Genomic DNA, 13,957 nt, shown 5'->3' with positions numbered 1-13,957 from the left:
GTTTCAAGAGTAAGTCAGCTCAGATTGAATCATATGTTTAATATTTTCCATGAAAAAGCTCCGAATTATATGTATGCATCTTTTGAAAAAAATCCGTGTCTGCAAAATACTCGTTCATCAACATATAATTTTACTCTGCCAATGATTCATGGAGCTGAATATACATCCTTTTGTTTTGTCGGAGCTAAAGAATGGAATCTACTTCCAGAAAATACAAAAACAATACCCAAAAAAGTTAGATTCAAATCTCAAGTAAAACGTCACTTTCAAGACAAAATGAAAGATAAACATAACAGTGATTATGTTTACTATTGAGACAGATAATCTTTTTTTTAATCTACATTTTGAAGGACCCCAACGGAAATAAGCGTATATTATTACGCTTTTTGGGCTATCCTTGGATAGATTTGTTTAACATATATATCAGCTGTCTTTATTGTGATTTTATGTTCCGGTGTTGCATGTTTTATTTATGTCAATTTTTCACCTTATGTACTATGTAACATGTATTTTATTTATCATGCTTTGTATACATTTGTGCAAATCTTTCCTGAATAAATTTATTATCATATATTATAATATAAATCACAAATTAAATAGGATTCAGATGTATATTGTCACCTTAACTCTGGGTGGGAGATAGATATAGTTCAGGACAGCTCCATTACATACAACACTACACAACATGATAAGATACAATAAAAACGCCAAACAGACAATATCGAATGCATAGAATAAAATTATAAAGTGCTGTTGTTAAGCTTGATGCATATTTCAACAGCTAAATCTTTGACAAAACTGTCAAATGATGATAGCCTTTTGTCTAATGTTGTCTATGGTCCATCGTGCCTCATCTGCCGTCCACCCGAAGACAACTCACGTGTTCAATAACTTATGAACCAAATCTCCTGGGATTAGGAATTATATCCTTCACATTTCTCATGGGACCTGAGGGATGCAGCCAAAAGTCATGAAATGGACTAAATTAAACGTATATATATTTTCAAAAATATATATTTTCAAATTCGGTAGAATGAAATGTTCTTCTTAAGATGCTTTGCCAATATTGTGAATTTCATGGCCCCAGGGTCTCACGTTTCCACATTAACACGAGATGTCAGTTTTATAATTTGACAAACAATTTACATTTTCGTGACATGTACAATATAGTTTAGGTACATGTAATTTTATATTGTAAAGATGATTTCTACAATGTTTCATACGTTAGAAGTAAAAAGTATCATTTTTCACTGAGATACAAGATGCTTTTTGAAAAATACCATCGTTGTGACCTTGACCCTGCATGAGAGATACACATAGTTCAGGAGAGCCTTTCTTGTATTATAAACTTTATTTATTCTACAACAATTGCGAAACAAGTTAATTGAACACACACACACACACATCACTATTGTTGGCCCGGATGTAAGCATGCGAGGGATTTTACTGTGGGAGAGAACCGGAGCACTTTGGTAAACCCGCGTGACGGACAGGTGACCCCAAATTTTTTTCACGTACGTTCCGGGAATTGAACTCCGGACAGCATGGTGAAAGGCGTTATTCTTTTGCCACCCGGCACCTAGAATAAATATAATTAAATACAATAAAAAAAATCCACACAGAAAGTATGAAATACTTAAAAGAAAATTAATAAGTGTGCGTGAAGCTTTGAAGGTCACGACTCCATGCTGTGATTTTGATCTTAGAGACGTGACTTTGATCATATGCGGACCTTAATTTCTGGTATGATCTGAGAAAGGAATCTAATAACTGGCTTTAGTTTGAAGGATCGTGACGGAAATGTAATTTTAGACGTAATGCATGCATACATGAACACACGTGCATCAATGAGATTTTGAGCTAATAGACGTCACAAATCTTGAACAATTACGATCACCAAACCAAATTGGCATCATTCGAACTATGACATATGTAAAAGTTTTATCTTTATATTCCGAAAATTGACGAAGAACTCAAAAAATAATTAACAAAGATGAATATTCCCTTCACTACATGTTACATTACATCATATGTAGATGACCAATTAATACAGACCTGGTGAAGTTTTATATCACTGGGAAGCATTAAAGTGCACAGGGATGGTGATCCCACCATATTATCAGTGGTCTGGTGACATTTTAAGAACAATTCAAACATTTAACAGATGGTCACCAAAAATCAATTTGTTAGAGATGTGTTGTCACGGTAATAGGAAGTGGTCTAAATCCCTTACCCCTTACATCGTGTACGTCACTGGTTTACCGGTGTACCAAGACACGTGCGTCACGGGGAAACATAATAGGCCCCAGACTTTACAAAAAAGGAGGGGGAGGGGTTCCTCTCATCTCGGCAGTTCCGAATCGACCTGAAGGTTGTTTGTAGTCATTGCTTCGAAACAATACGCATGAAGTCAATTGTATTGTCAACATTTCCAGTAAGTCACACAAATTGAACCTAGCCTAGCCTTACACCAACCCTTGTAAAATCTTGGTTTACTTTCAGTCTATGTGTATAAACTTTGTGTCGAGGATTTGTACAGAGTATCTATTGGTCTATTTCACTCTCCGCCGTTTGTTCATCCCTTTTCTAACTTTTTCTTTGGCGTTAGAAAATAACGTCATAAAGTCTGAAAGAATTTTAATCAGAAATGAGTTTGCAGTCGAATCAACAGAAGTTCTATATTTCCAGCCCTACCAAATCCTCGTGGCATTCATATCAGTTAAACATATCACGGCACACCTGATTTCTTTCTCGATACAAATTATGGTGATATATGAAGTTTTAATTTCTTCTTTTTAACAACTGTTTCACTAGCATTAAAGTTATTTGAAGAAAAAAAATATCCATTACTTATAACATATACATTGTACAGGTAATTTATTGATCAACTTACTACAACAAGGTTATTCCAAAGGTTTATTACATGTTTGCCAGTGAAATACAGGACTTTATCAGTTTGATAAATACTTATATATCGTAATTTAAACAACCAGTTGGTATTCCATCAAAGAAACGCCGTGTTTCTCCCTGTTTTTCTCTGGTATGGTAAATGCAGTAATGCAAACAATTTTGTAAACAATTCTTACCAGATATCAGTGTAAAATGGCGTAAAGCGACCTATCCTATCCTATCGTCTTGTTGTCAAGATTAACTTCAAACTTTCTGACGTCAAAGGGTGCACTAATATTTCTCAAACATTTTTTAACATCCCTTCATTTTCTGTTTGAATAGACCTTTTTAAGTCTTCTTCTTTTAGAAATGTAATAGAAAATTTAATAGCCTTCGTTTAATGTGATATGTATTTCACTCGTATGAGAGAATAATATACCGTCATAGTGACATAATATTTCAATATATAATATATATATAAGAGTTCAGGATCATGTTATATAACATTGTCAGTCTTACTTTATAAAACAAGGTGAGTCTGACGTTGCAGGGTCATTCTGATGTTATATAACATTGTCAGGCTCATGTTATATAACAGTGTCCGTCTGATGTTATATAACAGTGTCTGTATGATGTCATATAACAGTGTCTGTCTGATGTTATATAACATTGTCAGTCTGATGTTATATTGCAATGTCTGTCTGATGTTATATAACAGTGTCTGTCTGATGTTATATAACAGTGTCTGTCTGATGTTATATAACAGTGTATGTCTGATGTTATATAACAGTGTCTGTCTGATGTTATATAACATTGTCAGTCTGATGTTATATTGCAATGTCTGTCTGATGTTATATAACAGTGTCTGTCTGATGTTATATAACAGTGTCTGTCTGATGTTATATAACAGTGTCTGATGTTATATAACATTGTCAGTCTGATGTTATATAACAGTGTCCGTCTGATGTTATATTACAATGTATGTCTGATGTTATATAACAGTGTCTGTCTGTATATAACAGTATCTGTCTGTATATAACAGTGTCTGTCTGATGTTATATAACAGTGTCTGTCTGTATATAACAGTGTCAGTCTGATGTTATATTACAATGTATGTCTGATGTTATATAACGTGTCTGTCTGCATATAACAGTGTCTGATTGATGTTATATAACAGTGTCCGTCTGATGTTATATAACAGTGTCTGTCTGTATATAACAGTGTCTGTCTGATGTTATATAACAGTGTCCGTCTGATGTTATAAAACAGTGACTGTCTGATGTTATGTAAGTGTCTGTCTGATGTTATATAACAGTGTATGTCTATATAACAGTGTCTGTCTGATGTTATATAACAGTGTCCGTCTGATGTTATAAAACAGTGACTGTCTGATGTTATATAAGTGTCTGTCTGAAGTTATATAACAGTGTCAGTCTTATATTATGACATTGTCTGTCTGATGTTATATAACAGTGTCTGATGTTATATAACAGTGTCTGTCTGATGTTATATAACAGTGTCTGATGTTATATAACATTGTCAGTCTGATGTTATATAACAGTGTCAGTCTGATGTTATATTACAATGTATGTCTGATGTTATATAACAGTGTCTGTCTGTATATAACAGATCTGTCTGTATATAACAGTGTCTGTCTGATGTTATATAACAGTGTCTGTCTGATGTTATATGTTATATTACAATGTATGTCTGATGTTATATAACAGTGTCTGTCTGTATATAACAGTGTCTGATTGATGTTATATAACAGTGTCCGTCTGATGTTATATAACAGTGTCTGTCTGTATATAACAGTGTCTGTCTGATGTTATATAACAGTGTCCGTCTGATGTTATAAAACAGTGACTGTCTGATGTTATGTAAGTGTCTGTCTGATGTTATATAACAGTGTATGTCTGGTGTTATATAACAGTGTCTGTCTGATGTTATATAACAGTGTCCGTCTGATGTTATAAAACAGTGACTGTCTGATGTTATATAAGTGTCTGTCTGAAGTTATATAACAGTGTCAGTCTTATATTATGACATTGTCTGTCTGATGTTATATAACAGTGTCTGATGTTATATAACATTGTCAGTCTGATGTTATATAACAGTGTCCGTCTGATGTTATATAACAGTGTCTGTCTTATGTTATATAGCAGTGTCAGTCTGATGTTATATGACAGTGTCATTCTGAAGTTATATAACAGTGTCCGTATGATGTTATATAACAGTGTTTGTCTGATGTTATATAACAGTGTCAGGCTCATGTTATATAAGTGTCCGTCTGATGTTATATAACAGTGTCCGTCTGATGTTATATAACAGTGTCTGTCTGTATATAACAGTGTCAGGCTGATTTTATATAACAGTGTCTGTCTGATGTTATATAACAGTGTGTCTGATGTTATTGAATACATTTATTGTGCATGTATAACAGTCCCAATATTATGAAATAGCGTGGAATGTTATATAACAGAGTCAGTCTGATACATGTATATTATATATACAACATTTACGAGACAATTAGTCTATATCACAGTTGTCAGACTAATAAATTTCTCTGTCTTGCGGTATGTTGTTTTTATTTGTAACTGGCCAATCAAGTGATTGTGTCATCAGAATCTAAGTAGTATTAAATTTTGTTTATCTTTTTAGGCCAGTTCTGTGAAAGCGCCGAAGTACCAGAGTTCATCGCCTCACAAACTGACCAATCAGCATTCGTTGTTATGGATCGAACGACGATAGCCATGTGCTGGTGTGGTGTACGCTAAGATTTGCTTGTCATCAATCTAACATTATGACCGACATGCTCGGAGCGATGTTCACCCGTGGAGCAGAAATGATTGTAACGATGGACAAAGCTGTGTTTGAGATTGTATCATATGTCTATGTGTTTTGGGCAGTAGTTGTGTTGATCGCTCTGCAGTTTGTGAGTGCCCCTTACGGACGATACACTCGACAAGGATGGGGTTTACAGATAAATGGAAAGCTAGCATGGTTTCTTCAGGAAATTCCTTCCATGCTAGTGCCACTGTACTTGTTAGTAGTTACAGACTGTCCTAGGATCTCCTACACGCCTAACAAGATTATATTATCATGTTTTCTTATTCATTACTTTCACCGGTAAGTGGTTTTATAATGCGAACTCTTTCGCGAAGGAGATAGGTATCGTTAATGTAAACAAAACCATGTGCTTACAGCTGTCAAAATCCAAAATATATGGTAGCAATCACTCGCATCACACAAACACTCCTGTGTCTGATCATGGACTTACACACACACATATACATCTAAGTGTTTGATAGTACCTTATAATGACCAAATGGTAAAGGAAGAATAAAATGTGATTTGGTTTCACACTATTTCATACTACTGCAGTATTGAGAGAAAGAAAAAAAGCACACACACACAAAAACAAGTAAGTGATTACCTTTCTTTTTTTATTTCCTGTAAAATGTGAGGACTTCAAATACATCTTTATATTAAATTAAATCTTGAATTGTTTAATGTTTTCATATATATGAAGTACTTGGCATTACATTTACCATGCAGATGTAGAGATGTAGATGTCGGTGCCATTTTATGAAAAATGAGATGGTACACGAGTGTCAGTGTAATAGCGAATTATGAAACGATTTCAATAATTAGGGCATGTGCTATATCATATTATTTAACATGTTAAGTAAGTCCCAATTACATTGGCACAAGTGCAAGATTTCATTTATTATATAAATTTTTATTTCATAAAATTATGCAAACCTCTCAAATTGATTTCCAAATGAAGACAGACTTATTATGATGCAAATATTACTGTTTCACCACAGTGACAATCGTGTGACATTATCAAGTCTTGGCTTATTAACGATGTCACATTAGAGATCTGACACGTTTCTTGTGATATTTATGACATGGCCATAAGACATATGACACAATAGGCCTGATTTGTGATGAAAGCTATGCAGTATTTGGGAATAAATTTAGATTTGGGTTGAAAAGAATAAAGTTTAATGGAAGTATCATATTTTGTAAGAATGAAAACAGCAAGATTTTAAATCAACACATTTTTTTTTGTATTTTTAGGGCACTGATATTTCCCTTTCTGATAAGGGGAGGTAAGCCGACTCCACTGGTACCATTTTTACTTGCCCTTGTTTTCTGTCTTGTCAATGGATATATCCAGGCAGGATACCTTCTTCATCATGCAGATTTTGGGGACGAGTGGATTTATAACCCACAATTCTATTTAGGTTGGTACTTCGTTATTGACCAAAAATATGAAAAATTAATCTGGCTATAAGCCTTTGCTTATCTGTTGCTTTTTAGTAAAATAAGCAATAAGTAATGTATTGTTTTACATGCAATATGCGTACATCTGAGTCAGAATTTGTGTTGTTTCCTGGCCTTGGCTTATTATAGAATCACTGTGGTACAAAGGAAATGTAAAATGTTAACCTTAAAGTTGTATTACTATCATCTTTATCCTACCTTTTTGTCCTTAGATGAAATGCTTCAATTTTTTATGACTGAGGATTTGAGTATGTCTATTTTGTAAATAATGTTTAAAAATTATATTTAAACAGTACTACCTCTCACACCACAGCAAGTTATTATCTTAAACTGCTTTTATATTACAAGTATCAACACATTTACTGTAATATGAATAATATACCCAGTAACCGACATACAGCAGGTCTTCAGTTGTCAACTGACATGATAAATGTAAAGACACATACTTACTATGACTTCATGTTATTGTATTTGTCTCTTACTGCAGGACTAGTGTTGTTTTTTGTTGGAATGATTATAAATATACATTCTGACCACATTTTGCGCAATCTCAGAAAACCAGGGGAAAAGGGATACAAAATACCAAAAGGTAAACTATATACTCTAATTTTGAAACATTGCAATTGAATCACTCTCACGTCATTATTTATTTCATGTTTTAACTGATGGATCCATACTTCTTGAACTGGTCCTACAAGTTATTATCAATGTCTTCTAAGACAAAATGATTCATTTATGATATTTTCATGAAAAAGGTGTAACATATACAAGGCATTAAATAGATAGATAAAAAAAATGAGCAACATGAATAGAACTAACATATATGCACCACTACTACCAGAAATTTTATATTTTCCAACCTCTGATGTGCTGTTGCTGCTGTGATTACAGGAGGGATGTTTAACTATGTTTCGGGTGCTAACTTTTTTGGAGAGATGAGTGAATGGTGTGGCTTCGCTGTGGCTTGTGGTACTTTACCAGCCTATAGCTTTGCACTATTTACAGTGTGTAATATAGGACCACGGGCATGTCAACATCACAGGTAAGAAAAGAGACATTCAATTTTAGTATGAACTGGAAAAATCCTCCAAGCCAATTTATAGTAAACCAGAATTTGACCTTAGAACCTTGGTATATGAATTCGCCTGAGATGTTGTTTTAGTTGACTTTGTATTTAGTTTCATGAGAATTTCTTAAGACGTCAATCATTCTAGTGTGATGACTGTGCAAAATCACCTCCATCCAACTAAACCACCCCCATCCCCAAATAACCTAACCAAACCCCCTCCCTCTTTCTGTGTAAAATGGTAGAGACTCTTCCTACATTGTAGGTGGGAATTCAAATACTGAAGCTACCAACACCACAGGTGATAATACAAACACTGAACCTACCAACACCACAGGTGATAATACAAACACTGAACCTACCAACACCACAGGTGATGAGAATACAAACACTGAACCTACCAACACCACAGGTGATAATACAAACACTGAACCTACCAACACCACAGGTGATAATACAAACACTGAACCTACCAACACCACAGGTGAGAATACAAACACTGAACCTACCAACACCACAGGTGATAATACAAACACTGAACCTACCAACACCACAGGTGAGAATACAAACACTGAACCTACCAACACCACAGGTGAGAATACAAACACTGAACCTACCAACACCACAGGTGAGAATACAAACACTGAACCTACCAACACCACAGGTGATAATACAAACACTGAACCTACCAACACCACAGGTGATAATACAAACACTGAACCTACCAACACCACAGGTGAGAATACAAACACTGAACCTACCAACACCACAGGTGATAATACAAACACTGAACCTACCAACACCACAGGTGAGAATACAAACACTGAACCTACCAACACCACAGGTGATAATACAAACACTGAACCTACCAACACCACAGGTGATAATACAAACACTGAACCTACCAACACCACAGGTGATAATACAAACACTGAACCTACCAACACCACAGGTGATAATACAAACACTGAACCTACCAACACCACAGGTGATAATACAAACACTGAACCTACAAACACCACAGGTGATAATACAAACACTGAACCTACCAACACCACAGGTGATAATACAAACACTGAACCTACCAACACCACAGGTGACAATACAAACACTGAACCTACCAACACCACAGGTGACAATACAAACACTGAACCTACCAACACCACAGGTGATAATACAAACACTGAACCTACCAACACCACAGGTGATAATACAAACACTGAACCTACCAACACCACAGGTGATAATACAAACACTGAACCTACCAACACCACAGGTGAGAATACAAACACTGAACCTACCAACACCACAGGTGAGAATACAAACACTGAACCTACCAACACCACAGGTGATAATACAAACACTGAACCTACCAACACCACAGGTGAGAATACAAACACTGAACCTACCAACACCACAGGTGAGAATACAAACACTGAACCTACCAACACCACAGGTGAGAATACAAACACTGAACCTACCAACACCACAGGTGAGAATACAAACACTGAACCTACCAACACCACAGGTGAGAATACACATACAGAGACGAAACACTTGTTAACCAACGACCAAGCATAGATTAACATTTTTCTATACCGTAATACCACTGGGAAGGGAAGCAATTTGGTTGAAATACCAGGTGGCTTTTAGTGAAAGAGGTTCAACTGCTTCAGAATCCTTGGTGACATTTTACTCAAAAGGTTCAAAATCATCTACAACTGTTTAAGATTTTTTGTGACAGGTAGAAAAAATTTTACCAGAAACGAATGATATTCAGCTGAACATATAATACTAAGTTAAACATGTAGGAAAAATGGGACTGATGATTAGCAGTTATAAGTGATAAAAGGTTATGTACTTAGCTGGACAAGCAATAGAGCAATAATAGTATTTAGTTGAACATATTTTAGCTGAAACAGGTAAGGCCTTGAATGCCTGATAACTACATGTACACAGTAAAAGGTTGCGGGTACAAAGATAGCATGTGTACACAAATGTACACACATGTAGTGAATGAGCGCCATGCTGATCAAGTATCAGGGTCAATGATCATGGCTGCTCACAGTGACTTATCAACAATGTCAATATTTCACACTGATAATGAGCTTTGATATGTCACTCCAACCCGTCGTCACTATTAACCTGCTCACACTCCCAGTTCATGTAATGTTGACCTGAGATCAAAGTCTAACAGGGACATTTTGTTATAGTGTCTTGGACACATAACATGGCTTAAGCTCAAGCCTCAAGATGAGGTGTGAGGTGACAATGACAATTGACCCAAGGGTTTTGAGCAGAGGCAACAGACCCCAGAACAACTCAGGGTGATGCTGTCAACCCCTCATGTCGTCAGAACACTGGCACCTGTTGGCTAGATGTTACCCAGACACAGGAGGAGTCACAGAGACAAAAAAATCTTGTCAACGAATCAAGCCCAGAACTTTGTGACATCAGATTTAGTCTATTGTGACATCACCTTATAATGACATCAGACTATAATGAAAACTTTGCGATTTAGTCTATTGTGGCATCAGAACTTTGTGACATCAGATTTAGTCTATTGTGACAGACTATAATGACATCAGAATTTTGCGACATCAGATTTAGTCTATTGTGACATCACCTTATAATGACATCAGAACTTTGTGACATCAGATTTAGTCTATTGTGACATCAGACTATAATGAGAACTTTGCGACATCAGATTTAGTATATTGTGACATCAGACTATAATGATATCAGAACTTTGTGACATCAGATATAGTCTATTGTGACATCACCTTATAATGATGTCAGAACTTTGTGACATCAGATTTAGTCTATTGTGACATCAGACTATAATGACATCAGAACTTTGTGACATCAGATTTAGTCTATTGTGACATCAGACTATAATGAGAACTTTGCGACATCAGATTTCGTCTATTGTGACATCAGACTATAATGATATAAGAACATTGTGACATCAGATATAGTCTATTGTGACATCACCTTTTAATGATGTCAGAACTTTGTGACATCAGATTTAGTCTATTGTGACATCAGACTATAAGGACATCAGAATTTTGCGACATCAGATATAGTCTATTGTGACATCACCTTATAATGATGTCAGAACTTTGTGACATCAGATTTAGTCTATTGTGACATCACCTTATAATGACATCAGAACTTTGTGACATCAGATTTAGTCTATTGTGACATCAGACTATAATGAGAACTTTGCGACATCAGATTTCGTCTATTGTGACATCAGACTATAATGATATCAGAACTTTGCGACATCAAATTTAGTCTATTGTGACATCAGACTATAATGACATCAGAACTTTGCGACATCAGATTTAGTCTATTGTGGCATCAGAACTTTGTGACATCAGATTTAGTCTATTGTGACATCAGACTATAATGACATCAGAACTTTGTGACATCAGATTAGTCTTTGTGATATCAGACTATTGTTAAATGCTACTCTCTTGGTAAAAAACACTAACAGAAAATGTTATGAAATATGATATTTTTCAAGATTAGTTTAAAATAAAACTAATAAAGCTAACACTTTCTCTTAACTGCTCTAATTAAAGTGACAGTGCTCAATTTTGAAAAATATGATAAATAATTCAGGTCCAGATATACTTCATACATTACTGATTGCATGCTGAATGATGTACATTCATGTGAATTGATAAGAAACAATATGGTAGATCTACTTAATGTCATGGCATTGTCTATAACTTCACAGACAAACATTCAATCCCTATGTTTATTTGTGCTAAGATATGATATCGCTGTCCTGGCAACATGAGTGGTATCTTAGATTTATGATTTTCTGGAGACCTAATGATTGACATATATAGTAAATTGCAGTTGTGACATGTACTGAAATAGATGTTTAGCTGTGAAGAATTATATATCCCGTTAGTCATTGTCATAATGTGATTATAAAAGTCCATGTTCATCTTCAAGTGTCTGATTTTACAGATATTACCTGGAGAAGTTTGACGACTACCCAAAGGAAAGGAAGGCTGTGATTCCCTATGTGATCTGATCAGTTTAGATATACTTGTGACAATGTGGTAGCTATTTCTGCCTGCTGAGACTTTCTATAAACTCTATATTTCATCCTATGGCTTGATGTTATTTTACTTTTCTGCTTGATATTATTAAAAGTGATTTTACCAATAAACTGGAATTGTTTTTGTCTTTTTTTATAAAATGTTGCTTGGTGTCATTATTGAACATTTCTCACTTTAATACATATTAATGTCAGCACTCAAAATGTTTAATAGATTTACTGTAATTGATTCAGGTTGTATTGTCAGGAATTACCAAGTACTTTTTAGCTTGGTGACATTCATCAGTGTTTTTTTCTCTTTCTGTATTTTTTCACTTTAGCCTTGGTCTAACCCTTCACCAGAAGCCGATTGTAAGTTTTGTGATACTGGAGTCATTGGAAAATGATATGATTTTTACAGTGAAACCAAACGTATGATGCAGAAAAGTTCACCAAGGTACAGCTTTGAAAGTATTAGATGATTTTCCAATGTTTTATTCTACTCACCTCACTAAAGTGCAAATGAGCGATAACCACCATGTTGTGTCCATCCAGTGTCAACTTTGTTACTGAGCAGTTTTTTCTCATTAAGAAGAGACAAAGGTCATGATATTTGATCAATACTATTTGAAATAAAGGAGTATTTGTGTTCAGAGGAATTGCTTTAACACTTTTCAAGGTCATGACAGTCAAAACAGGTTTTAATCATAAAAACAACTTCTGATTCAGCAGTACACATCATAAGAAGTTCAATATAAATCAGTTGTCAGCCTCCTGCCATCTGGTATCTAGTATGGATGTTATAATGGGCCAAGTAAATAAACCTTCTACTGCTCAGAAATGTCCAGTAATGAAACATCAACTGATACATACTCTGTATAATTTTCAGGGAGCAATTGACACGTGAATTACAGTTACTGTCCTTTGTTAAAATTTCATATCCAGAGGATAACTTTATTGATCATATATATACAATGCACAGTGCACCGAATTCATATCCTGCAACCCCTTAATAACAGAGTTATTGCCCTTTGTTTAAAATTTGGGTATAAAGCAAAACTTTTAATAGCTTGCACATAAACTAGGATGATCAATTTTGGTGGATACTTTTATCATTCTAAGGCAATGTACAGTGTACCAAATTCAAGGCCCTTGACCCCTTAATTACAGAATTACTGCCCTTTGTTAAAAATATATTGTCCAGAGCATTGCTTGCATATACAGTAGGATAATGAAACTTAGTATACACGTGGATCATACAGAGACTACTTATAGTCATACTGGACCTCCTTGTATAACACCAGGTTGAGTGACAAAGGTACCCCAACATGTGGCAGAGGGAGTATTTTATGGAAACACAACCATAACCTCTAGAGTTCTCTGTCAATCGTTTTATTTATAAATGTTGAAAGTCGAAACCCTGTAACGAAATAAAATCACGCTACAGGACCTAATACATGACAGTTACGACATTTACCCATAAAACAATACAACATACAATATCATACCTGTGCATTGGCACAGGGCCCTAAACAACTTGTCACCGAGCTCGTATCGTACAACTTCTGGCAATAATCTGTAATCTGTAAGTTTCCAAAAATACAAATTTACTAATAATTCAAAATGAAGAAAATTCCGAAATTCAAAATCTC

The 13,957-nt window shown here is 35.0% G+C and overlaps 1 protein-coding gene across 1 annotated transcript; it reads left to right on the top strand.

Moving 5' to 3' along the window:
* Positions 1 to 5,651: 5,651 nt before the first annotated feature.
* Positions 5,652 to 12,431, top strand: LOC132547797 (3-oxo-5-alpha-steroid 4-dehydrogenase 1-like). Its single transcript, XM_060211600.1, has 5 exons — positions 5,652 to 6,018; positions 6,976 to 7,142; positions 7,670 to 7,771; positions 8,074 to 8,224; positions 12,233 to 12,431. Exons 1-5 carry the CDS (start codon positions 5,693 to 5,695, stop codon positions 12,297 to 12,299), a joined length of 813 nt encoding a protein of 270 aa, XP_060067583.1. The 5' UTR covers positions 5,652 to 5,692; the 3' UTR covers positions 12,300 to 12,431.
* Positions 12,432 to 13,957: the final 1,526 nt, after the last annotated feature.

Source organism: Ylistrum balloti, unplaced genomic scaffold (genome assembly GCF_031769215.1).
Source record: "Ylistrum balloti isolate Yb309-2 unplaced genomic scaffold, AGI_CSIRO_Ybal_v1 Utg369978, whole genome shotgun sequence".
NCBI lineage: Eukaryota > Metazoa > Mollusca > Bivalvia > Pectinida > Pectinidae > Ylistrum > Ylistrum balloti.
This window is presented reverse-complemented; position numbering and strand designations above follow the sequence as displayed.